The sequence below is a fragment of the Cyprinus carpio genome, chromosome B7 (genome assembly GCF_018340385.1).
Source record: "Cyprinus carpio isolate SPL01 chromosome B7, ASM1834038v1, whole genome shotgun sequence".
Classification (NCBI taxonomy): domain Eukaryota; kingdom Metazoa; phylum Chordata; class Actinopteri; order Cypriniformes; family Cyprinidae; genus Cyprinus; species Cyprinus carpio.
The window spans coordinates 20,969,612-20,993,792 of NC_056603.1; the positions used below are offsets into that span (position 1 = coordinate 20,969,612).

Genomic DNA, 24,181 nt, shown 5'->3' on the forward strand with positions numbered 1-24,181 from the left:
TCCAATGAAGAAGTTTAAATTATTTTTACAAATCATAAAAATAATAAAAACAACAGAGTTATGTTGCAATTCTGGTACAGCGATATGCAGTGTGATATACATATGAAAGATGTTGCATTATTTGTCTACCAGATAATACCTGAATGACAAAATGAATGCAGTGTCTTAAAATCCTGTAAAAGCTAAGGATATTCAGTGAAAATAGTTTGCAGTGTTTTACAAATAACTGATACATATGCATGAAATAAAACACATTTCTTTCTTGGCATGTCGCGGTGGCTGGCGTTGTTCATTGGTCAGGCATCGACAAATAAAATGTCTTCATTCGCACCAAAGCCCCGCCCCTGGCTCTGCGCTCTCACATCTGCATATACAAGTGCACAAGTGAGTTTTTGCAACAGGAATACTGCAAAAGGAGCAGCAAAAGTCAGAGCGCTATTTGAACTTGTACTGCCAGATCTGAGAGGCTGTAAGTGCCGACTTGACGTTGTGCAGCCAAACTAAAGTAAAGTGCAAAAGTAAATATGTCGTAAACATTTGTGTATGTCATTTTACACATTTGTGACTATTAATCTACAACTTCCAATTCAAAACACGGGTGTTTGATCATTGTCTGTGTGTGCAAATTGAAAGATTCAGCTTTTCACATCAGAGCTGTGAGTGTAAATTTCAACTTACAAATACGAATGTTAATAATACAAAATCCAACAATATAAAATCAAACATATACAGTATAACAGTTAATTCAAAACCAAATTATCAATAGTGGTTTACCTTCTGTAATATAGAATGGATCACATTCACACCAACAGTGAATTGTATCACAGTTCGTACAAAACAAACTCCAGACCACCACTTTAAGCACACTTCTCACACCAACCGAAAAAACTGAACTATATGGTAACAAATGGACTCTGGTCTGCTCCAAAAGCTCTAATGTGAAAGCACCCAAGAGACACCAACAGAGATTTGTTCCAGTTGACATCATTTTTATGGTTGGCCAGTTGAGTTTTGATCTGCATACTGATTGCAAAATGTTTAAATGAAATAGGACAGCCATATGGTCTTTATTCTAAAACGGGTGAAGTATATAACCTGAGAAGAGTGATGAAAGAGAGAGAGGAGAGTGGGACGGCTATGAGAGGCTCATTGTTTATGAAAGAATGAGAAGTGCATTTATCCATAGTGTGTCTCTTTAAGTTGACTGACTTCACTTAAGTGAAATCCCAGCAGTGACTCCTAACAGAGACAACCTGCAGTGCTGCCAACCTGCTCTTCCTCTCTGTAAGTATCTCCCAGATGACTGGCCAATCACCAACATACTGCACAAACCAAACCTCACACCTCCTAATGATGCACTCAAACACCTACACGTACACAACAATCATAGTTAAAAATGATCCCCTTCCATCCAGTGTGTAGTGCCAATCCAGTCAGTGGAGTTAGTGTAATAGTGTGTGACCTCTCAGACTGCATGGTGCATGGGAAATTGACAGAGTGCTAAGTGTGGCACTCACTAGCTGGCCTACTCTAATTAAGGAGGAACAGCATGCAACAGTCTGATGCTCCAAATGGCACCATATGTTTTCCCAGACTAACCGGCTGAATAAATGCCATTTAGCACACAGGATCTACAGCGCTGGGTCTGATACACAGATTCTAAGTGTCTTATAAAAGCACCGAGACCCCCCTCAAGTCTGCCTCAGCTGCCTGTAATTTAAATCAGCCCTGATTACATTGCAATAGAAACACTCCTTCATGTACCCAATAACCATTTACAAACCTGCAGCATTATAGGAAAGAAAAGAGAAAAAGTAAAAGATATTTAAAGGAGGGAGAGGACAAAAGAAGCACAGAAAAAGAGAAAGAACCTGGCTGCTAAAGTTTGGTTAATCAGAAACATCTCCCCTAAACAGTAGAATTATGTAGTTAAAAGCATGGGAAAAATGGAGCGGACCCTCTGCAAAACTGTTTAAAATGATTAAAACAATAATTTAATAATAGGGCTGTATAATTGATTAATCGTGATTGATCATACTAAAAATAAAAGTTTAAGTTTACATAATATGTGGATGTGTACTGTATCTATTTGTACATATATATGTATAAATCATATATATACATGTGTGTGTATTTATACATAAATATAAATAGACACAGTACACACATATATATTAAGTAACCACAAACTTATATTTTGGATGATTAATTCACACACACACACACACACACACATATATTTTATATATATATATATTAATTGTGATTAATCGATTTTACAGCCCTTTTTAATAATAATATACAATATCAAATATATATTAAGTAACCACAAACTTATATTTTGGATGATTAATTGTGATTAATCGATTTTACAGCCCTTTTTAATAATAATATACAATATCAAAATTGTTTTTGTTGTTAGTTAGTAATGTTATCCATATAACATGTCATAACATACAAACACATAAAACATTTTATATTATAATCAGGATAATAGCATTAAGCCTTGTATTCACAAATAAAAGCATCAGAATTATATTTATTTTTATTATCAATTATTGTTATAATTTTTATTTAGTTTTTTTATTTACACTAGATCCATATACATATCATAACAATCATAAAATCTGTCAAGTTTGTCGAAACATTTGACTGGTAGAGTAACTCTCAAGGAAACAGACCAGATGGTATCAGACCAGTTTGCAAGGTGGTTTGGTACCTTTGGATGCTAAGCAATAAGAAAGTATGTTAGGGTTTCAGATCCAGCCTAAGACAATGACTCACTACTGAAAAAGAGTAATAAAATAAAATTAATGACCACTAACTAACCCAGTGTCTGATTGTGGGAAGGGGGCACAGTCACTGCAATTGCTGATACAACTGAAACAGAAACAATGGCCACGTCAAACTACAGAGCTGCTGGGAAGGGCATTGCTTTGTTTCTGATAAAATGATTCAGTGAAATGACTACAGCCGGAGCTAGCAATTAAAACGCTGGAAACAAGCTGAAGCACAGATATTTACTGACTACTACAAAGCACATACACACAAAAAAATAAAACCCCCCTGGCCAAATCTGTCCTCACTAAACCTTGACATTTTAATCAAGCTCCAGGAGCGCGTAATGAGGAACCGCTTAGACTTCATTATTAGATACTGCATGTTACTAATTAGAGCTACCACAGTCTTTTATTGCACAGCCTGCACACTACACTCATCAGAGACAGGTAGTGAACAGCACAGACATGAGGAGAGAAGTCTACACTAAAACAATTACATTTGTGAAGGGTACATGCACTCAACTATTATGGAGAGTCAAAACAGCAGAAAATAAATGCATTATATTCCACAGGACTCAGGAGTGTGTGCACTGGTATGCTTTCATAATACTGTGCAATTGACATAAAAAATATTTTTTTTCTAACCAGTTTAATGTGCAGACTATTTGTAGGCTGTTATCCTCAAAAAGTGTAGACTATGACTCTGTGGCACGTTCACTGCCCTGCAGCATCCATTTGGGATTGGACTACTGTAATGTAGTGTAAGAAAATAATCATTAATCAATCATTAAACATTTGCACATTTAAAATACAAAAAAGTAAAACATCTACATGTAGTATGAAGGTTTGTACAGGGAAGCAATATTGACAGAAAAATAACACTAATGATGTGTTCTCAATATTATAGCTCATACTGAGTGCTGCAGGTTTGAGTCTTTAAAAGCTGTAAATATGTTAGATTTTTTACACTTCCAGTTCCATTGTCCCAATGTCAATGGGATTTTGATTAAATATGTGAAATAAGGTCTGTGGAAAACACAACCTCAATATATTTACGTTTTATTCTATGAAACAAAATACATAACTATCTTGAAAAAGGCAGTTGCTAACAATTGGCCAAAATGGGACTACAGAGATGTTAGAGAAATTAAACGTCATCATGCAGAGAAGGAAAAACTTGTCTATTCACTAGCCTACTGTAAGTTTACAGCCTCATGTTTATATTCATACTCTTGCAAGCTATTCTACCTAAAACAATTTTTTTTTTTGTTTTTTTTAATAAAGTTAGAAAGAGTTGTCAGAAACATGAAACAAAATAACAACTTTATTCAACAATTTCTTCTCCTCCGTGTCAGTCAGCGTGTTCATGAGAGTACAGGAGAAGGCTGACACAGAAGAGAAGAAATTGTTGAATAAAATTGTTAAAGTTTTTGTTTTCTTTGTGCACAAAAAAGTATTTTCATAGCTTGATAAAATTATGGTTGAACCACTGATGTCAGAAAGCTCTCAGATTTCATTAAAATATCTTCATCTGTGTTCCAAAGATGAACGAAGGTCTTACGGGTTTGAAGGTGAGTAATTAATTAATTTTCAACAGAATTTTCAATTTTGTGAGAACTAACCTAAGCGTAAAATTGTTCAACTGTGAAGGCCAAAATCACTTTTGTTCATCAAAGATCTTATTTTCTACAATAATCCAAAAGCCAATGGAGAAATCCTATGTTAAGAGAATCAGGGTGATGCTAAATTCTGGCTTGGCCTACAAAACAATGTCATCCCTGCAGCACAGTATACTGTTATAGAACTATTAATGTGCAGTCACCAAGTATAATTATCTATGATCAGAATAATTAACTCAACAGATTTCGTTCATGATGTGACAAGTAATTTGGTAGTAACTTAACGAAAAAATGCTTTGCGATGTAGCACAATTACAGCCAGTAAGAGGATATCTGATGTTTAATGTACAGATAACAGCAGATAAAATTTAGATCTATTAAATTTCTCAGGAGGCAGGACCAGACATAAGCAAGCCAGCACAATGTTTCAGAAATAGAAACTAAATGGTTAACACTTGGTTAACATGGTTGTCATCTTTCTTGCTATGGTCATTGCTGGAGAGCAATGAAAACAACAACAAAAATATGAAATAGCAGAAACGGCTTTTATTTGCTTTGGTTAGGAAACAACAAGCAAAATATGAGTTTTGAAAAATTTGTATCACATCTCAATCAGATGACACACACATATCATACCATTATTTTCTGACAGCTACTTCACTATCAGAAAGGACAAAAGCCCAACCTACTGAATATTTATAGGAGAACCTTACACACAGTACACATAAGGTAATCAGAATCTCCCACTTAACACTGAGAAGTCATGTTATTTATTTTTTTTATAACAGTTAACAGAGGTCTGCTGGTCTCCTTAGCAAAAGCAAATGAAATTCATCATTTTTCTTTTTAGAGTAAACGTCTGAGAAATAAACGAAAGAAGCGAAGCTAAAAAGGTCCTCATAAAGCATCCATAAGGATGGAAAGAGTGTTTCTAATGCACTGAGCCTGATGTGTTTATTTATCAGATATCTTTTAGTACACCCGCTAGTGCAGTTTAGAGCCTCATAAATGTCAGATAAGCCACCGACTGCAGCCTGAGAGAGAGATGTGTGTGTTTCGATGGCCTCTCGGAGCTCGTGGGGTCGTTTAAACAGCAGCAAGCAGCAGGAATTCAGTTCCTCTGTGTCAAACGGCATTCTGAATAGTTGCACCTCGGGCGGAATACATCGCATTGTGATTTCATGAGCAAGAAAAAAAGGCAGCCCTCCGACAGAAAGAAGAGTGGAGGAAACAAAAATGACTCACAGCGGATATCTCAAAGCAACGAGAAAGAGAGAAGAAAGTTGAAAGTGAATCCTCCTCTTCCCACAGGCAGTTAAGTGGGTACCTTGAGGCTGAAAGCCCCCAGCAGTGGGTTGATAATGTGACCTCTGAGCTAGCAGACTCGCAGGCAGACCAGAGGCTGTGTAAACTAGCACTGGAGAGCCTCAGCGAAGCTGAAGAAATCAGGACAGAAGCAGATGTAGAAAATGACAGAAAACAGCATGTACTTCTTAAATGAGAGACATGATTATACAAGAGATTAAGAGTTCTAGTAACTGCAACACACTACCAACTCAAACTCAAGGGCCAAACTGATCTTATTAAAGAAATATTGATGTTTTCAACTTAAATTAATCTACGGCTGTCTATTAGCACAGTAAACCATTTTAACTCATCAGTCATCCGTAAAGCTTTGTTTAAATGCAGTAAACGCAACGGAAAGAAATTTAATGGGTTGCCAGAATCTATATTAAAAACATCCCCCCTCGAAGGGATGGTTTAGACAAATTTTTACCACAAGTAACAAACAAACAATTTTTCTACTGAAGAGCTCATATAAGTGCCTGCTTTCAGCTTGGTGAACTATTACTACTAAATTATGGGGGGGGGGGGGGGGGGTTGTTAACTGTGTATTTAAGATACAGTACAACTAAAACACATTTTCATAGTCTTTGCAAGACATATAAAAAGTGTCATGTCAAGATAATAATAATAATAATTTCAGTCACCGTCATGCCTGCCACAGAATGCTGTAAAATACATAATTTGGATTGTGGAGGTGGAAATGTTCATTAAAATAACAAAAAAAAAAAAAAAAATTCAAACTCTTCTACAGGTCCAAGACCCAAATGTGTAGTTGAAGAAACACTCGTAGACATTTTTTTTTTTTTTTTTTTTTTCACAAACTGAGAGATGGGTCAAAAAGGTTAAAGTCAAGTTAAAGTTCACACTCAGCACCTTCCATCAAACATACCCAAAAGCTTTAGTCAAACACACTCAAGCTACTGTAAAGCACTATTATAAGCTTGCTCTGATTTAATCGCCTATTGTCAGCCTCATTCCTATATCCAGGCCATCCGATGTATCTCACTTAATTTGAAATCTCTTTGTAAAGCACTTGGCTGTGGATTAGCTCTCTGTTTTTATTTCAAAGTCCTGTATAAGCTGTGCTCCCTCCCGGGCCGGCTCCTTTCATCCTCAGAAAAGTTCACACACAATTCGCTTTGAGTAAAACACGGACAAACACCTCAGAGAAAGCAGCGAGAGCTGTGCTAGTACACTAATTACAAAAAGTATCTGCACTAATCCCACCCTGATAAAACACTCATTACCAACCAAAGACACTTATCAACGGCGGATTGATGACCCATTTCTGAAAGTGGCTTTATAGGAGGCAGAGGAAAGGCAGTGTATCACTCTATCCTACATCTGTACCAGAGCTTTTCATTTGTCTAAGAGCGACGGATATAGAGAGGTAATTAACAGCTGCTGGACTGGGCTAATAGAATTCTCTGGAAACTGTAAGTTGGTGGTGAGGGAGAGGGAGATGGCAGGCCGTGCCTGTATTAATTACAATGCTTTCAGGATGGACTGAAGCTGCAAAAATCCTTTTAAGGACATCAGCAAAGTGAACTTACATTAACCTGTCAAACATAAATGCACACAAACACACACAACACTAGTACTTGATACGTTGTATTCATAAAGAAATGAACAGCACATTTGACAAACGATTCTTCATAAAAGTTGTCCCTAGGGGTGGGCGATATGGAAAAAAATATATCACACTTTTTTTAGAAATATCACAATTCACGATTTTTAGCACAATTCTTTGTCATGTTGGTTTTACTATTTTGCAAGTTGTCTGAGCCTTACAGCCAAACTAATTTCTTAATTATAAAGACAAAGCCTTTCAAGGTAAAAAAAAAAACAAAAACAAAAAGGCAGATATTGATATGGCAGATATTAAGGCCAAAGAGGGCAAGAGAAAAAAATCTTTGTTCTTATGTTTAATAACAAAGATAAAAGAATGACAAAGATACACCTTACAACTACACATAATATACAAATAAAACAAGCAGTGCTTTATTTTCAGGTACAATAGGTGTATTTAGCAGGAGCATTCAAGAAATTGGACGAACAAATATAAAAATAAAACGCTATATAAACTGATTTCTAAAACAACTGTATTAAATTTCTTCAGAAATGAGCATTGAGTGATTTTTCTCTTTGTGTTTTGTTGTTTTATTAACCTTAAAGGAATAGTTCACCCAAAAATAAAAATTCTGTCAGCTGTCTGTCAATTCTGTCATAGTGTTTTATTTTTATACCACCATTTACTCACTCAAAAGTTGTTTTAAACCTGAATGAGTTTCTTTCCCCTGCTGAACATATACGCTATTTTGAGGAAAGTGGAAAACCAAACAGTTGCTGGTCCACAGTGCTTGACAGGCTTTACGTGTGCGACAGCTAATAGAATGTGTGCTGTAGCACGATACTACGATATTTCTTCAAAAGCAGATCGTGGAGACATTTTTAGCATCCACGATCAAAAATCGTCATAATGCACACCCCTAGTTGTCCCCTTATAGCCACCCTAGCTGAGTACTTCCCACTTTATTTCAGTGACTGCCCCAATATTGACACACTCAGTTGTGGAATAAATTTGTTGGAATGTGTTTGTAGCAATAGCACACGACAACGGAGTAAACGTAAATAGTCTTTAATTCCAACTTCAAAACAAAAGGACAGAAGAATAACCAGGAGAACTAATCCACATCAACTCACATAATCCATTTCATAAACATCAATCCAGGACGACGAGTAGACAGAAACTGAAGGCTTATAAAGACAGGCAAACAAAAGGAGCAACGAGATGATTAACAAGTTGATGGAAGCTACACAGGTGAACATAATGAACTAATCAGGGCAACTAAGGGGAACTAGGTCAAATTAACAAAAAACAGGAGATCAGGAACACAAACAAAAGTCCATAACTGTGACAAAATTATAGGCGACAAATATATTTCTGAATAGGGCATGTAGCGAAAATTTGTACTATTTATTATTATATTGTTCTTATTTATTATATATATATTTTTTTAAATGTAGGGTCGATTTTTATTAAAACTAATTTCAATTAATTTAAACACTTCTTTTTTTGTATATAAAGGTCACTTTTTTTATTTGTACCATACTTTAATCATTATTTTTTTTGCTATACTTTTTCAATGCTTCATATGTAAATATTTTATTGTTTTACCCTTGTCTCAGACCCAGACTGTCAATCTTAAAATGTAAAAAGATTATATCCTACATTAGTGTATTTTTTTAAATGCATATTAATTAATAATGATTTTCTTTTCATTATATGTCACAATTAAAAAAAAGGCCTTAAAGTAAAATTAATTTTCCTAATACAAAATATTTTTTTGCTGACCTGGATTCATCCAAAAAGAATAAAAAAATGTCAAACTGCACCTTTAAACACATCATAAGCAATTGCTTTGATAGTGCACAGCAACATTTGGTAATTCGGAGCGAGATGTAGCCACACACAGACAGCAGCTGATGGCAGTAGGTAAGGTTGAAAGGTCTGCTCCACCTGCCTGCTGTATCCCTGTCTAAGTTTGGTAATGAACACAGACAGCTTGGGGACAGTCTGTGTTGAGTGTGTGAGTGTGTGTTTAGGGGTCTGACAGGTCCGCTCTGATGTCCCTCTCTCTCTCTGACAGGGCTGACCCGCAGTAATTTCTCCACTGACAGCAGCAGCTGTAGCCGTAACGCATAGACAGATGAAATTTTCATAACTATCTCCTCACAGTCACATCTTCACCTTCAGGATCATTTATAACCCGCCACTCGCCTGCCAGACACAATATGCTTGCCATGAAGCGGACTGCTCCAGCGGTGTTGGAAATAATTAACAGTGCAAGGGCAAAAGGAGTGAGTGTGTGTCTGTGGAGAGGAAGATTAAGAAGAGCTAACACTATCATTAACGTACATGTCACTTCAGCACAGTCAAGGATATGAAGAACTAATTACACACACACAAACACAGAATAAAGCCCCGCCACCTCCTGCATCTTCTGGTCCCCCAAAAGAAAAAGGAAAAGAGTTTGTGTTTGGGAGAAAAAGAGAAATGTTATTATCAGAACACATTAGCGTTCGTGTAGGCTAATGGCTCTGTGAGCCCATGAACCACTCTTCAAAAAGTACATAAAACCATATAAAAAATTATACTTATATTGCGCACACAAAATTCCAAGTCCAAACAATTCCAAAAACCAGAGTGTAGCTTTGTGTTAGGAAATGTCTCTCCAATCTTAATTACTTTTGCATGTTTTCAAATGTAGTACACAAATTTGAATATGGACATTTAAAAAAAAAAAAAAAATTTAAAATTTATTGTAGAAAGCTTTCAAACCTTTTTCTCTCATGTTCATGAAGGTAGCGTTTATTTGAACAAAACGGTAATATTTAAAAATATTACATTGTAAAATATTATATTATTAAAATATAACCTATTCTTGTAAATCCGCCAAAAGCAACCTCACCTCGGCCAGATCTTCTGGAATTTGCAGCTGGCTCTGATGTCTCTATAGTGGTTAAACATGAGATATAATTCATTTTGGGTAAATCTAACGGGTAGTCTTTGGTCTCATGAATCTATTATTTGTTCTAGAACAAATAGTTTTGGCTGAGGGCAAAATCTCATCACGTTATATTTGTAAATTAAATGCTGTACAGTCATGGCCAAAAGATTTGGCAGTGACATAAATTTTGTGTTTTGCAAAGTTTGCTGCTTAAGTTGTTGTGGTGTTCATTCACATTGTTTCTAGATTATTGGGTAGAGTGATTAGATGCATTTTAAATAATTGCTAAAAGCTTCATTGCCCAAAAATTGAACTTTTCACACAAAAAACAAAACAAAACCAATTTCACTGTTTTTTGATCCTGACACAAAATGGCCAGCTAACATTAACTGACTAATCATATCAGCAGCATATGTGAAAGTGTGAATGAGTACTACTCAGATAAAATCACTATCATACTAAATAGACTGTAAGAGCAGACTGATTGCTATAAAAGGATGGAAGAAGCTCTTCCAAACATTGTGTTCTTGTTAGCAATGGTTTCCTCCAAAGAAACAAGTGCAGCCATCATTGCTTTGCATCAAAATGGCATCACATGCAAGGAAAATTACTACAGAATATAGCACCTGAAAGAACCATTTACCGGATCATCAAGAACTTCAACGCGAGATGTTCGACTGCAGTCAAGAAGTCTTCCGGACTTCCGCGCCAGGACCGTCTCCTCCTGAGGAGTCAGCTACAGAATCATGTCAGCAGCAGTACAGAGCTTGCTCAGGAATGGCAGCTGGTTGGTGTGAGAGCATCTGCACACACAGAGAAGGCCAAGACTTTGGACAATGGCCTGGTGTCAAGAAGGGCAGCAAAGACGCCACTTCTCTCCAAGAAAAACATCAAAGACTGAAATTCTGCAGGAAGTACAAGGACTGGACAGCAGAAGACTGATGCAAAGTTATTTTCTCTGATGAAGCTCCCTTCTGACTGTTTGGGACATCTGGAAAATCAATTGCTCGGAGAAGAAAAGGTGAACGCTACCATGAGACATGTGTTGTGCCAACAGTGAATAATTCTGCCCAAAAACACTACCATGAATAAAGAACTTCGACTTCTTACATGATCCATGAGCAGTTTGGTGATGAGCCGTGCATTCTCCAGCATGACAGAGCACCATGTCACAAAGCAAGAGTGATAAAGAAGTCAACTTAAAAACATTAAAATTAAACTTCCAACCTGTGGTCAGGCAACTCCCTGGATCTCAATCCCATAGAGAACCTGTGGTCAGTCCTCAAAAGGCAGATGGACAAGCAGAAGCCCACAAATTGTGATCAACTCTGAGAACTAAGAAGGCAAGAATGGATCGCCATCAGTCAGGATTTGGCCCAGAAGCTAATATCCTTCATGCCAGAGTGAATTGCAGAGCTAATGAAGAACAAGGGTCAACACTGTAAATATTGACGACTTATATATTTTTGCCAATAAAAGTCTTAGTCAATCAACTTGTATGATGGCTGTTGTTGTTTATTAAATATTATTATTCAATAAATAATACTATAAATAAATAGTAGTATTCAGTTTTAGGAATCAGTGTGTGTTCGTTATGGTGATTTTAATTACATTAGATGGTGACAAGAGACTGTTTTATGAGTCAGCACTAATGTTTTATTGTGAATATGAGATTGAGCTGAAGAATGAATGCTGTATCAGATGCAGGTTATCACACTTGTTCAGTCAATCTCTCTCTTACATAATACTCTACGACACATAATGCATTGCTTTTAATATAGTAATACAATAAGCTTTTTATGAAGCAACTCAACGTTCCAAGTTACTAGTTCTAAAGTTATGTTTTCAAATTAGTAATGAAGGCTTGGGCTCAGCTGTTAAACTGTCAACTTTAGATTTGAATCCGTGGCGGAAGGAAGTAGTTCACAGTGTGATTACCTATGACCGAATGACAGCCGTTGTTATTCCTAATTTGTTTAGACACTTGAGTCATCGAACTGTAGTATAAATGCAATATCACACTGTGATTACCTATGGCCGAATGATAGCCCTACCGATATACAGCCATGTCTCATGTCTACTCGTGTGATATTGCTCATATATATTACAGACTTTGGAATGCTAGTGTATGAGCAACTAGCTGTTTTCAGCTGATGAAAAACAGAAACTATATGAAGGTGAATATAATGACAGGAGGGTGAGTAAATGGCAGATTTTTTACAAATATTTTTGGGTGAGCTCTCTCACCTTTAGGCCAAAGCAATAAAGGTGTTAATACGCTTTGTTTTAAAAGTAAAGACCAGCGTTTTATACAGCAAAACTCAAGTGTATCTAACAGCTGAGCTAACGAAATGTGATTGTGTCTGCTTCAGTTTGTTAAAGTGTTTCAGTAGCCATTGAGCTCCAGCTCAGCTCTACATTCTAGCTCAGTTATATCCTCACTCTCTTGCTCGCTTCAATTCAGACTGTTCTTGGCATTTTCTGTGATGCAGTAATGTTGTGCCACTCTGGTTAGCCTCACGCGTTTCTCAGTCTCTCTTTCCATATAAAATCAATGCTTAATAGCAGAGTGCGCAACTGCTTGCTGGGGCCCCGAATTTCTGCGGTGCTCATAATTGCATCAAGCACGGCAAACCATTTACCATCACTGCAAAAAGCATAATTATGCGATGCTGTTTTTATTAAGCCAAGCGAGCAATTAAAACGAAAAGCAATTTCTCTTTTTTAATGGCATTCTCCCCTCTCATTTGGATGCATCCTAGAAACGTTCGTTTTACACAGGGAGGCAACTTGCTGAATCATGTCCTCTTATAAACTGTTGTTTATAGTTTGGTCACATAATGAAGCCTTCCATGTACCGAGAAACAGGCCTCATCCACCCAGCTATTAGGACACCACATGTGTTCACCAGTGTGCATGTGTACATTTGGGTGTAATCCGTTGTACTTGTTTGCGTTCGTTCGCCGCAAACATACAAGCAAAGAAACAAATAGGACTAACTTTTCCTCTCCACAAACAAATATAATAAGAATGACATTCTAGTGTGTGTACTGGTGCCCCCTAAATCCAAGCGGTTCGCCGAGTGGGTCACTGCATGTACTCTCCAATCCTGACAACCACAGGCATACGAGAGTGGGCATACAAAGGGGACGGCAGCCATGGTGGGTATGTCTCGCATAGCATTATGATTGCTAAACAGTGGTTTAGGCATAGCGGAGTAATTTATGATCAAACTCTCAGACGCTCTTTCTACTGGTAATCACACATCGCACGCACGTCGCAATGGAGGGACCACACATGTTTGTTTCGATAAAGACAGACAAATTAGATGACAGCTTTTAAGCCCAACCATCACTTTCACACTAATTACAGCCCTGTCGATGATGAAAAGAAACACACCCAGACACACACAAATAAATGTTTTACCTCTCTGAGCGGTGTGCAGTGAGCAAACACACCAGCAGGAGAATATATGTGTGTGTGTGTGTGTGTGTGTGTGTGTGTGTGTGTGTGTGTGTGTGTGTGTGTGTGTGTGTGTGTGTGTGTGTGTGTCTTTACGGAGAGCAAGTCCAGGTGTTTGCCCGTGAGCACTGGAGCCTTCGGTGAAACACATAAGAAGCTCTAGTCAGCGATGCTAAAACACCCATCACAGGCCGTAAGAAAAAACACACTGCACTTACACTCGAGTCCATGAGTGTGTGTGTGTGTGTGTGTGTGTGTGTGTAAGCATGTTCCCATATGGGTGTGTACCTGTATGTTTTTACGGCTTTTTCATTAACCCGCCCTACTTACTGGAAGACAAACTCACACACACAAAAGCAGTTTGGGTAATTAAACTGATGAGTTAGCGAGAGCAAACGCCATCGAACCCTCAAGCGTAGGTGTGTGTGTGTGTGTGTGCATGATATCTCCATTCTTACGAACTGTAAAGGTCTCCCCAGCATCAGCGCTGTCATGTGCAGGGTAAACCTGTCCGTTCTCATTGAAGATAGACGTTAACAGTCTTTTTCCCTCCACTCGGGGACAGCAGCTCTATTGTCTGTCCTCTGTCAGACCCTGGTGGGAGGGACACAGTCACTGCTGGGACAAAAGATACGCCGCAGGATTGACAGCTATGGAGACACCCCGTACCTTGTGAGATGACAACCGGTGGAGTGAATTTGTGTGCCAATGAAAGTGAGACTGAGGAATAAAGACAAACCAACTGAGGGAAAACCTGCAATCAGTGCTTGGGAATGGTAGTTTTAAGTATAGCTTTTGTGTTACTTCTAAAAACATGTAGAGTGTAAATCTAAGGAAATTAACATGTTAGTTTTGGTTAGTTACGGTTTTCTGAACGCTTGACTTTTTTAATAGTATAATGCTAGTAATGTTGTGTCATGCCATGTTGTGGCGGAATACAAGAATTGATCACCTACCCCCCTGAATACATTTTTCCTAAATGTCTTAACTTAATGTTTTAGCTTTGCAAATATAAATGTGGTTATTTGAGTTGAATGCAGTTGCAGTCAAATCAAAACTAAAACTATTAAAAATTATTTATAGTAACTGCAATAAAGCTAAAAAAATATAAAATACAAATATTACATGAAAAACATAAATATAAAAAATAGCAATGTTGCCTTAGAAACTAACCAAAATATGTATAAAATTACTAAAATCAAAACTGAAACAAAAATAAAGTGTAGTAACAGCTTTGCAAAAATATTATATAATACAAAGTGTGCATTACTTAAAGTATAGTGCTATATAAGCACTAAATATGATGGTGTTAATTCAAAAAGTAACATGTTAATAACTTTATTCCTCTAAAACAATGTAATTATTTAATGCACATTACTCATAAAGCATTAACACTGACCTCGTTTGTATTGCCAAAACATAGGTGAGTTACCTATCATGTTTGCCTGTGAGTGTAATGTTTGGTGTTTGATGTTCTAGTCTGTGGAGAAACTTCTGCTTGCCCTCTGAACTCCATGACCTTTCTGTGTGTGTGTGAGTGTGTGATGACAGCCTGTGGCATTTCTGTTCAGAAGGTTTCCACCCAGGTGAAGTACGAGAGGTCACACCACACTCAACACACTGAGACACTCACTAAAATACAGACATTCAGAGCCTGAGGTCAAAGGTCACGCACTGAGGGTGACTGATGAGGGCAGCTGAGGCCTCCAGGATGCAACACTCACATGCTCAAATGCAAACAAACATTTGCCACAATGCATGCATATGCAAGACATATTTTGTTAACACTTTATAACAAAGTTCTATAAGTTAACACCGGTTAATGCATACATTATACTTTTACAGCATTTATTAATTTCTACAAACACTACCACTCAAAAGTTTAGTGTCAGTGAATGACAGTAAAAATGTATAATGCTTCAAAAAAAAAAATCAAAACCTGAAAAAAATGTATCATGCTTTACACAAAAATATTAAGCAGCACATCAATTGTTAACACTGATAATAATAATAAGAAATGTTTCTTGAGCAGCAAATCAGCATATTAGAATGACTTCTAAAGACCGGAGTAATGGCTCCTGAAAATTCAGCTTTGCGTCACGGGAGTACTTTACATTTTAAAAGCGAAAACAGCTCTTGTAAATTGTAATATCATCTCAAAAATAAACAGCAATAATAAATGCTGTAAAAAATGCAGATATATATTATGATATCTTATGCATTACTTAATGTTGATGAATTGAACCACGTAAGTGTTACATGGGTTACACTTTATTTTAAGGTGTCCTTGTTACAGTGTAATTATACATTTAAGTATTGAGTAATATTAATAACCTACATGTACTTACTATATGGTTAGGTTTTGGATTAGCTTTAATTTAATTAAACAAAACATAAATTTATAGTAATAGTAAAAACAAAAAAAATTAACAACAAACAAAAAAACCAAAAAAAAAATTATTACCCTAATATGTTTAATAGACATTTTCAAAATAACACAAGGAAACAGCAGAGAACAGATCAACTGAAGCATTTTGCAGTTCATAAATCTTTTCAGATTTAAATAAAATGATTAATAACTTAAGTGTTTAATAAGAGCCATGTATCCAAGTGCATGCTCTGCTGCTCTTTTCGTCTATGAAAAAACTGGTTTTGGATGACCTACATGCTTTAGTAAATTATGCCCTAAATCTGCCCCGTCCACTTAAATCTGACAGACATCTTGTGTATCTAGAGGAGGGTGAGTTCATTTTTCTGCTATCTGACAGGAAGTATGAACGGTGGCTGCTCTCTCCTGTGGTTTTACTGAGAGTCCAGCACTAAACATGCACACAGATGCACACTTCCTCTCACACCTCTCTTGTTGCTCCATTTACTACTCTATCACCTTTTGTAATTGAGTGGCAATGCAAGAACACCAAAAACAGAATAAGCAAAAACACAGAGGGGAACATAACAGAGAGAGAGACTGAAAGAGAGGGGGGTGCAGACAGATGGGCATTTTCAGAGATCATTTATCAAACTCAGACCGTTCACTCCCCTCCCCTCTCCTAAACCCCCATGTAATTCAGTAATCATTTTCATTATCATATAATGACCTTACAAAGCCTACAGCAGTTAGCACGGTCACTACAAACCACACAGCTGTTCCCGGCACTGCCCCCTTCATCACCTCCCAAACACGCAATCTGCCCACCGCAGGAATGGACTGTGACCCCTGCAGAGGTCAAAGGATGGATGTAGATGTGACAGGAGATGTGAGCAAGGTCGGTTCTATCTGAGCGCGTTCACATGTGTACTTTTTACGTAAATTCGAAATGCAGCACGTCTGTGCAGGCATAAAGGGTGCGAGATCAATGGTTCTGACCCACAACACTGCGGCTTGCATATGGATGAAACAAAACCCAAGGCCGACCCCTTTCGTCTGCCAATGCAAATGAATCTCTAAGAGATCTTCCTTCTGTAAGTGTTTGATTTTGACCTATGGAAGACACAACACATTTTTAAGAGCAAATCATTCCAGAATATTCCAAAACCACAGATGGATATGCATATATGGTCCCCTTTACATACACTGCACTTACACATTCAGCTAACTTCCAAAGGAGCCTCTGAACCACTTTAGACTATTTTATGCAAATATTTATTGCTTCACTGTTTAATTGCTAAATTTAAATTCCACATGTTGTGTGTTACGGGAAAGCGAGACAGTCTAGTAAAAGAATCAGGTGACCGCAGTACCTGTCTTGTCATATTCATTTTGCAAGAGCAAAATAAAAAAGTAAACGACCAAAATGAGTCCATCGAAAGATAATAAAAAATAAAGACCCAAAATGTCTGGAGGTGGTAAGTTAATAAGCCTGAGTACCCATAAGTCAACAGGAGGAGCCTACAGTCACATTTAGCATCTCTGTGCCTCAGGGTAACTTCAGATAGCTGAAAGCAGGTCCAGAGGCCCCACAGTCTGCAACACTCCAACTACTGTTTAAGAAAGCAAATGTCTGTAAGACAATAAAAGCCTTAATCAATCAGCTCGCTGTGCTTATGTTTATGAGCCTGTAGCGCCAACCATCCATCACCCGGTTTTTACCACTCAAAACACAGACACAGAGACAAAAGAAAGGCATAATGTGAGGAGCGGGCCTGCTGCATGCTAAATGAATAAAACAATCACAACCTTTCATGGCAAAATAAGCGACATGATTTAGCACGCTGCTCCAAGAAGTTTCTTTTCAAGAAGAGTGGTCAGAAATGGATGTTTGTGTTGGGCACTGTGAGTCATGATAGTTGTTATAACAGTCCGTCATAATAATAGTACTAATACATCACCGCATTCAGGTGTGCGGTGTACGACGTTCACTTTATCAGCTCGTGTCGGAGGAGATATTATCAGCTATGAGTTCATTTTTGTCTTAACAGTGTGTCTTAACCTTAGCCTGAGCTATCTGCCTCCCCTACCTAAATGCGATTTGTTGACAGCTACTTTACAGACCTGTGCCTGATGTTCCGAAGAGTGACGTTATCTCGCTCCAGAAGGGGGGCAGGAAGTGATAGTGGAAAGGGATGAGTTCAAACACATTGCAGTGTGTGCACACAGAGGAGTGAAGATAGTGAAGATGTGTCCTTGATGCCATCTGCCAAATGAATCTCGGTCTGGTCCATAGTTTTCATCATTTGATTTAAGAACGCAATTTTAGCAAAACATCAGCACTGTTTACAGGTACCAGCAGCCCTGGGTGTCACTCTGGGGTCAAAGCGAGGGGAGGACCCCCTTAAAGAGGCCACTTTACAGAAACAAGATGACAGGGAGGAGTCCTTATTTTTCTTAAAGTTAAGATGCAAGAATTTCAAGCGGGAAATCCACTTCTTTCAGGCCATACTGACTAATGGTCTGATCTAAATGAAGACAGATTACCACACACACACACACACACACACACACACACACACACACAGCAGTCTGATGGGAAGTAATAAAGCAAGAGAAAGGAGGAGTGTGTGCTAGTGTGTTGGTATGCGTATCTGTATCTGTGTGTACGGCTGGTTCACTGTGTTATCGGAACAAATGGGCTATGTCTCTCAGTCGCCCTTATCTCAGAGGAAGGAAGTCAATGGGCTATCAGCACACGTGTATGTGTGTGTTTGTGTGAACTCTCTCAGCCTAAAGGGTTGTTCTCCTGCTAACATAAAAAAACCTTGCTTCTATACAATTCACTAAAGATGTAACAATAAGCACAAGAGTTTGGCACACAGGCACATACCTGTCCCTCCATGTCTGTCTGTGCTGCTGTCTGTCCGTCAGGGCGTTCAGTAAAATGTCTGCCATCTCTCTTCTGTTCTCCTGCACCGTGTTCTCGTCCTCCACCACATCCAGCAGCAGCTGAGTCTGCAAACAAAGAACAGTCGCTTTATAACTTCAAACTAGAAATCACACAAAATCAGTTTCGCTCAGTCAGTCAATTATGCTCAACAACGTTATACTATACACAGTACAAAAGTATGGGATCAGTAGTCAGTATTTTTTGTTTGTTTGTTTCATAATGGTACAAAAGATTTATTTTTCACATAAAGGCTGTTCTTTTGAACTTTCTATTCATCAAAGAAATATCATGGTTTCCACAAAAATTAACAGTACAGCTGTTTTCAACATTGATATTAATGACAAATGTTTCTTAAGCACCGCATCAGCCTATTATTGATTTCTATCTTTCAGCTTATTAGAATGATTTCTGAAGGATCATGTGACTGGAGTAATGGCTGCCGAAAATTCAGCCTTGCCATCACAGGAATAAATATATCAAATTAGAAAAGTTAATTTTAAGTGAAATAATATTTCACAATATTACTGTTTCTACTGGATTTTTAATAATGTAGAAAAACCTGCAATTTAAATGGTTTTGTACTTTATATACAGAAACCACAACTACTGTAAGTGATTGTTTACAATTTGCTACAAAAATTTAAAGATATTCAAATTACTGCATGAAGACATGCTGATAAAACATTTTTAGCCGTGGAGCATCTCATAACTTACCAGGATGTGAAGTTTGAATAAGAAGAACTGTAAATGAGATTAAGAGTCATGGCATAAGGCAAGACAATGGTCACACAATATCTTACAGTAAGGCTAAATAAATGCATTTTTTTTTTTTTTTTTTTTTTTTTTTTTTTTTACGTTCCGCATTTCAAACAATCATAAATTAGTAGTACACAACTATATTCATGAGTGATTATTAAGTAATATATTTATGACTGGCACAAACAAGGCAGAATAAAACCTCATTAGGGTTGCACAGCAACTCTGGCTCTTAATGGATCCCTGAGCATCCTCAATAAAGAAACAACAGCTCTTATCTGAAAATAAAGAAAATAAAGGAATTGAACTGTAATAGCAATCCTGTGGACAAGCTCTTAGCCAGCGCTTAAACAAATCAATATACTGTACATTCATTCCCTTCATGTCAGAGGTCAAATCTACTCTTTACTTATGCTGCTGATTCAATCTTACAAACACTAATGATTAAGCCAGAATCAGAAACAGCAGGACAAAATTATATTTGCTATGCAATGATGTTTCTGTGTGCATCATTTTTTTTAACACAATAATAATTTACATAATAATGTGTAAATACAGTATACACCACCATTTAAAAGTTTGTGATAGGTAAGATTTTTTGAAAATGTTGGTATGCTCACAAAAGCTGCATTTATTTCATCATAAATACAGTAAAAACATTAATATTGTGAAATATTATTACAATTTAAAATAATATTATGTATTTTAATTTATATCAAAATTAATTTATTTCTGTGATGACAAAGCTGGATTTTCAGCAGACATCACTCCAGCCTTCTGTGTCACATGATTCATCAGAAATCATTGTAGTATGCTCAAGAAACATTTCTTATTATTATCAGTGATTAAAACAGTTGTGCTGCTTAATATTTTTGTGGTAGCCGTGATGTATACTCTCAGTATTTTTATGCATGGAAAGTGTAAAAAAACAGCATTTAATTGATCTTTTTTCTAACACTGTAAATGTTTGTACTGTCACTTTCAATTAATTTAACTCATCACTGCTGAAAAGTATCAACTTCATAAAAATATATATATATATATACATATATATATATATATATATATATATATATATATATATATATATATATATATATATATATATATATATATATTTTTTTTTTTTTTTTTTTTTTTACTTTACATATATGCATGTGCACTAAACTTTTGATTGGTAGAACATTTTTATATAACAATAAAAAAAATAACATATTCAAATATATTTTACAAAGTTATCTTTGTTTTCATTTTTTTTTAAAAAAATGCAAAATCCCAACCTGTCCCTCTCTCACTCTCTTCCTCTACAGTAGCAGGAGCCAAAATGTTTGACAGGTGAGGAAGCATACGCAAAAAGTGCTCTGAGCATTGGTTCACCTCACCTGCTTCACAGCAATCTCTTTTTCTTTATTTCTTTTCATCCCCCGTTCATCCATGAGACAGCACTTCTGTCTCTCGCTGAAGCATTACCTGTCAGCGATCGTTACCTGTTAGACTCATCCTGTCTCAGAAAGCGTCAGCTGAAAGAGTCTGCCAAGACTAACTCTGACTACAGGGTCACGAGGTCAGTTGAATCATATCAGACTAAACATAGATGACACAACAACAGTGACTAACGATCTTGTGTGTATGTGTGTGTGTGTGTGTGTGTGTGTGTGTGTGTGTGTGTGTGTGTGTGTGTGTGTGTGTGTGTGAAAGAGAAAGAAACTGTGCTGATGAGAGAAATTTTCACAACTAAGTTACGCTTACCACCCTATATATGTGCACCTTATCTGTGCATGTGCTTGTTTACCCCTAAATGACGGTAGCTGTCATCAGAAGGGTGATGTTGTGCAGCGCTCCTGGGTTCAGGACCACAGTGGAGAGGGTGAGACAGAGGGCAAGTGACTAACAGAGGCGGCTGAGTGTATTTGTCTAAGGAAACACACTTCAGGTTACCCCACGCTAACAGAGGGGAAGAATAAACACACATGCACACTCACCAGGACTATGTGACAGGTACATCAGCCAACCAATGGCAGAAAGGCCATCTAAAATACCAACAGAAACCTGAACAGCTAGCGCCAATCTAAGATAATGTATGACATGAGGATTTGAAACGCATAACAGCCAGTGGGCATTCTTTAAAAAAACCTACGTTTGACAAACACACACACTAAATTTACACAGCTAGACTGTATTTAATCAATTCATAAAACATATAGGCAGCAAGACAACAGTATGTTTCACAGTATGTTTTTTTTTTTTTTTTTTCTGTTTGATGAACTTATGAGTTGGATATTAGTGTGCTCAAGGCAGTTTTATGTTAATACGATATAAAAAGGAGTAAAATGCAATTTCTGCATGTATCATTCAATAACTTAAATGCAAAGTGAATTCGATTTCTCAATAAGTGGCTACGGTGGCTCCAAACACTGGACAAAAATTTTAATTTCATGTCATTCATTTGTTATGATTTTCTTCTATGGAACATAAAATAATATATTTTGAGAAACGTCTTAGTGTTTTTTGTGCATACAATGGAAGTTAATGGTCATCAAAACAGTTTGGTTTACCAACATTTTTAAAATATCTTCTTTGATGTTCCACAGAATAAGGAAAGTCATACAGGTTTGGAATGATATGAGGGTGAGTAAACAATGACAGAATTTGCTTCTTTTTTTTTTCTTTTTTTTCTTTTGGTGAATATCACTTTAAGGAATGTACGAAATTCATATAAGTGGATCATTTACTTAGAACTAACTTTACCAAAATAGGGGTTGCACTTTTAAAAATAAATGTTTTTATTGGCATGGATGGTTCCACGAAGACCCTTGAACATTCATTGAAACTTTCAAATGCAGAAAAGGTTCATTAGTGGAAAAATGTTACTTCTTCTTCAAATGGTTCTATTAGGAACTGTTCACTGAAAGATTCTTTGGGGAACCAAAAATGGTTCTTCTGTGGCATTACTGCAAAAACCTTTATTTTTAAGAGTGTGGGTAATTACTCCGAACCCAATTTCTTTCTAGTATGTGAAAAGCAGTATGCCAAATGAGTCTAAATAGGAAGTACACATAAAAGAGTAAGGTTCCACGATTCCAAAATATATATCTGATTGGTTTTTAATGTCCAATGAGGCCACAGGAGACACGTATTCAGGAACAGTGACACCACCGACATAGTAGGTCACATGACTAGCAACATGTCGCATACAAAATGTCAGAATTATATTCATACTACACACATTAACTTTTGGGTCAATTTAAAACATGTTTTCCACAGTCGAGAATCAAAGTCTTCATCAGAAACAGTACATGTACTCCACTAATGTCTGACAACCAAATAATTTGCTCGACTACATTACATTTTAAACAGTATTCCCATTGTTTTCATCTTTCAAAACATGGCAAATCTCAAACATTTTGCTTGAAAACTGCTATCTTTCTTATAAATAAATATCATCAATACATTTATAGTGTAAATCAGGTGTTCAAATATTTTTTAGACCTTCTGTGCCCATGCACAGACACGTATCTCACTATAGTTGGTGGGACATGTTTTGGGGGAGTTCTGTTATGTCCAGCACAGATGGTCCTCACCACAGTTGATGCACTGAAGCACTGTAAGGGTACAACTACAGCAGAGTACCATGGCAGACTGAATCACACATATCACGTTTAACACGTAGAGCACAGACAATATATATACACATGCCTGTGTGTGTGTGTGTGTGTGTGTGTGTGTGTGTGTGTGTGTGTGTGTGTGTGTGTGTGTGTGTGTGTGTGTGTGTGATTGAGAGCTTGGCCTTTCAGCCAGATTGACCCTCTGATCTCTCTGAGGCTCATCAATTACCTCTCCCCTCAGAGCCAGCACGCTGAGAGAATGGATTATATGAAGTGTAAAACATTAGAAAAATGTGTTCACAACATCACAGCAATGTGTCCGAGGACAGAGGAGGGGACAGATAATAGAAACCCAGCTGCTGAAGAGCACAACGCAACAAGTGACCGTGTTTGAAGGCATTGTAGGGCAGCTCTGTGGGCCGCAGGCTTTTGTGCTGGGGATTGTGGTTCCTCTAGCCAGAGGCAACTGGACATATGCTTTTTGCTTGAACTAATGAGGCAAAGGCTAAAAGCTTTGTTATTTTCTTCCTTTATCTGCCATGGTTTGTCTCTCTCTGCCTCTTTTAGGTGGGAACGTTTTAAAAAAGGCAACTGCAAACCAAAAAGCCTTTGATAACATCTCAAATCACCAAATCTGCCGTCTAATATGTCTATAGATTAAGAGTTTAATGATTCTACCACTCTTTCTGTATACGTAATATAAGCTCCGAAAATCTCATCTGCAGAGCAGTTTCACCCAAAAGATTTTAACTTCATCCAGAGAATACAAACAGTATGAGTA

The 24,181-nt window shown here is 37.1% G+C and overlaps 1 protein-coding gene across 2 annotated transcripts in view; it reads right to left on the reverse strand.

Moving 5' to 3' along the window:
• Positions 1-24,181, reverse strand: part of LOC109108396 (alpha-ketoglutarate-dependent dioxygenase FTO-like) — a 133,748-nt gene that overhangs the window by 55,469 nt on the left and 54,098 nt on the right. Inside the window, exons 8-9 of one of the 2 annotated variants that reach the window (XM_042727871.1) lie at positions 18,981-19,105; positions 3,427-3,529 (exon numbers count right to left, since the gene is read on the reverse strand). In XM_042727871.1, the coding sequence (XP_042583805.1) occupies positions 3,442-3,529; positions 18,981-19,105 (213 nt within the window). In that variant the 3' untranslated portion in view covers positions 3,427-3,441. Of the gene's footprint in view, positions 1-3,426; positions 3,530-18,980; positions 19,106-24,181 lie in introns of those variants that run through there. The other variant, XM_042727870.1, reaches the window with a different exon arrangement.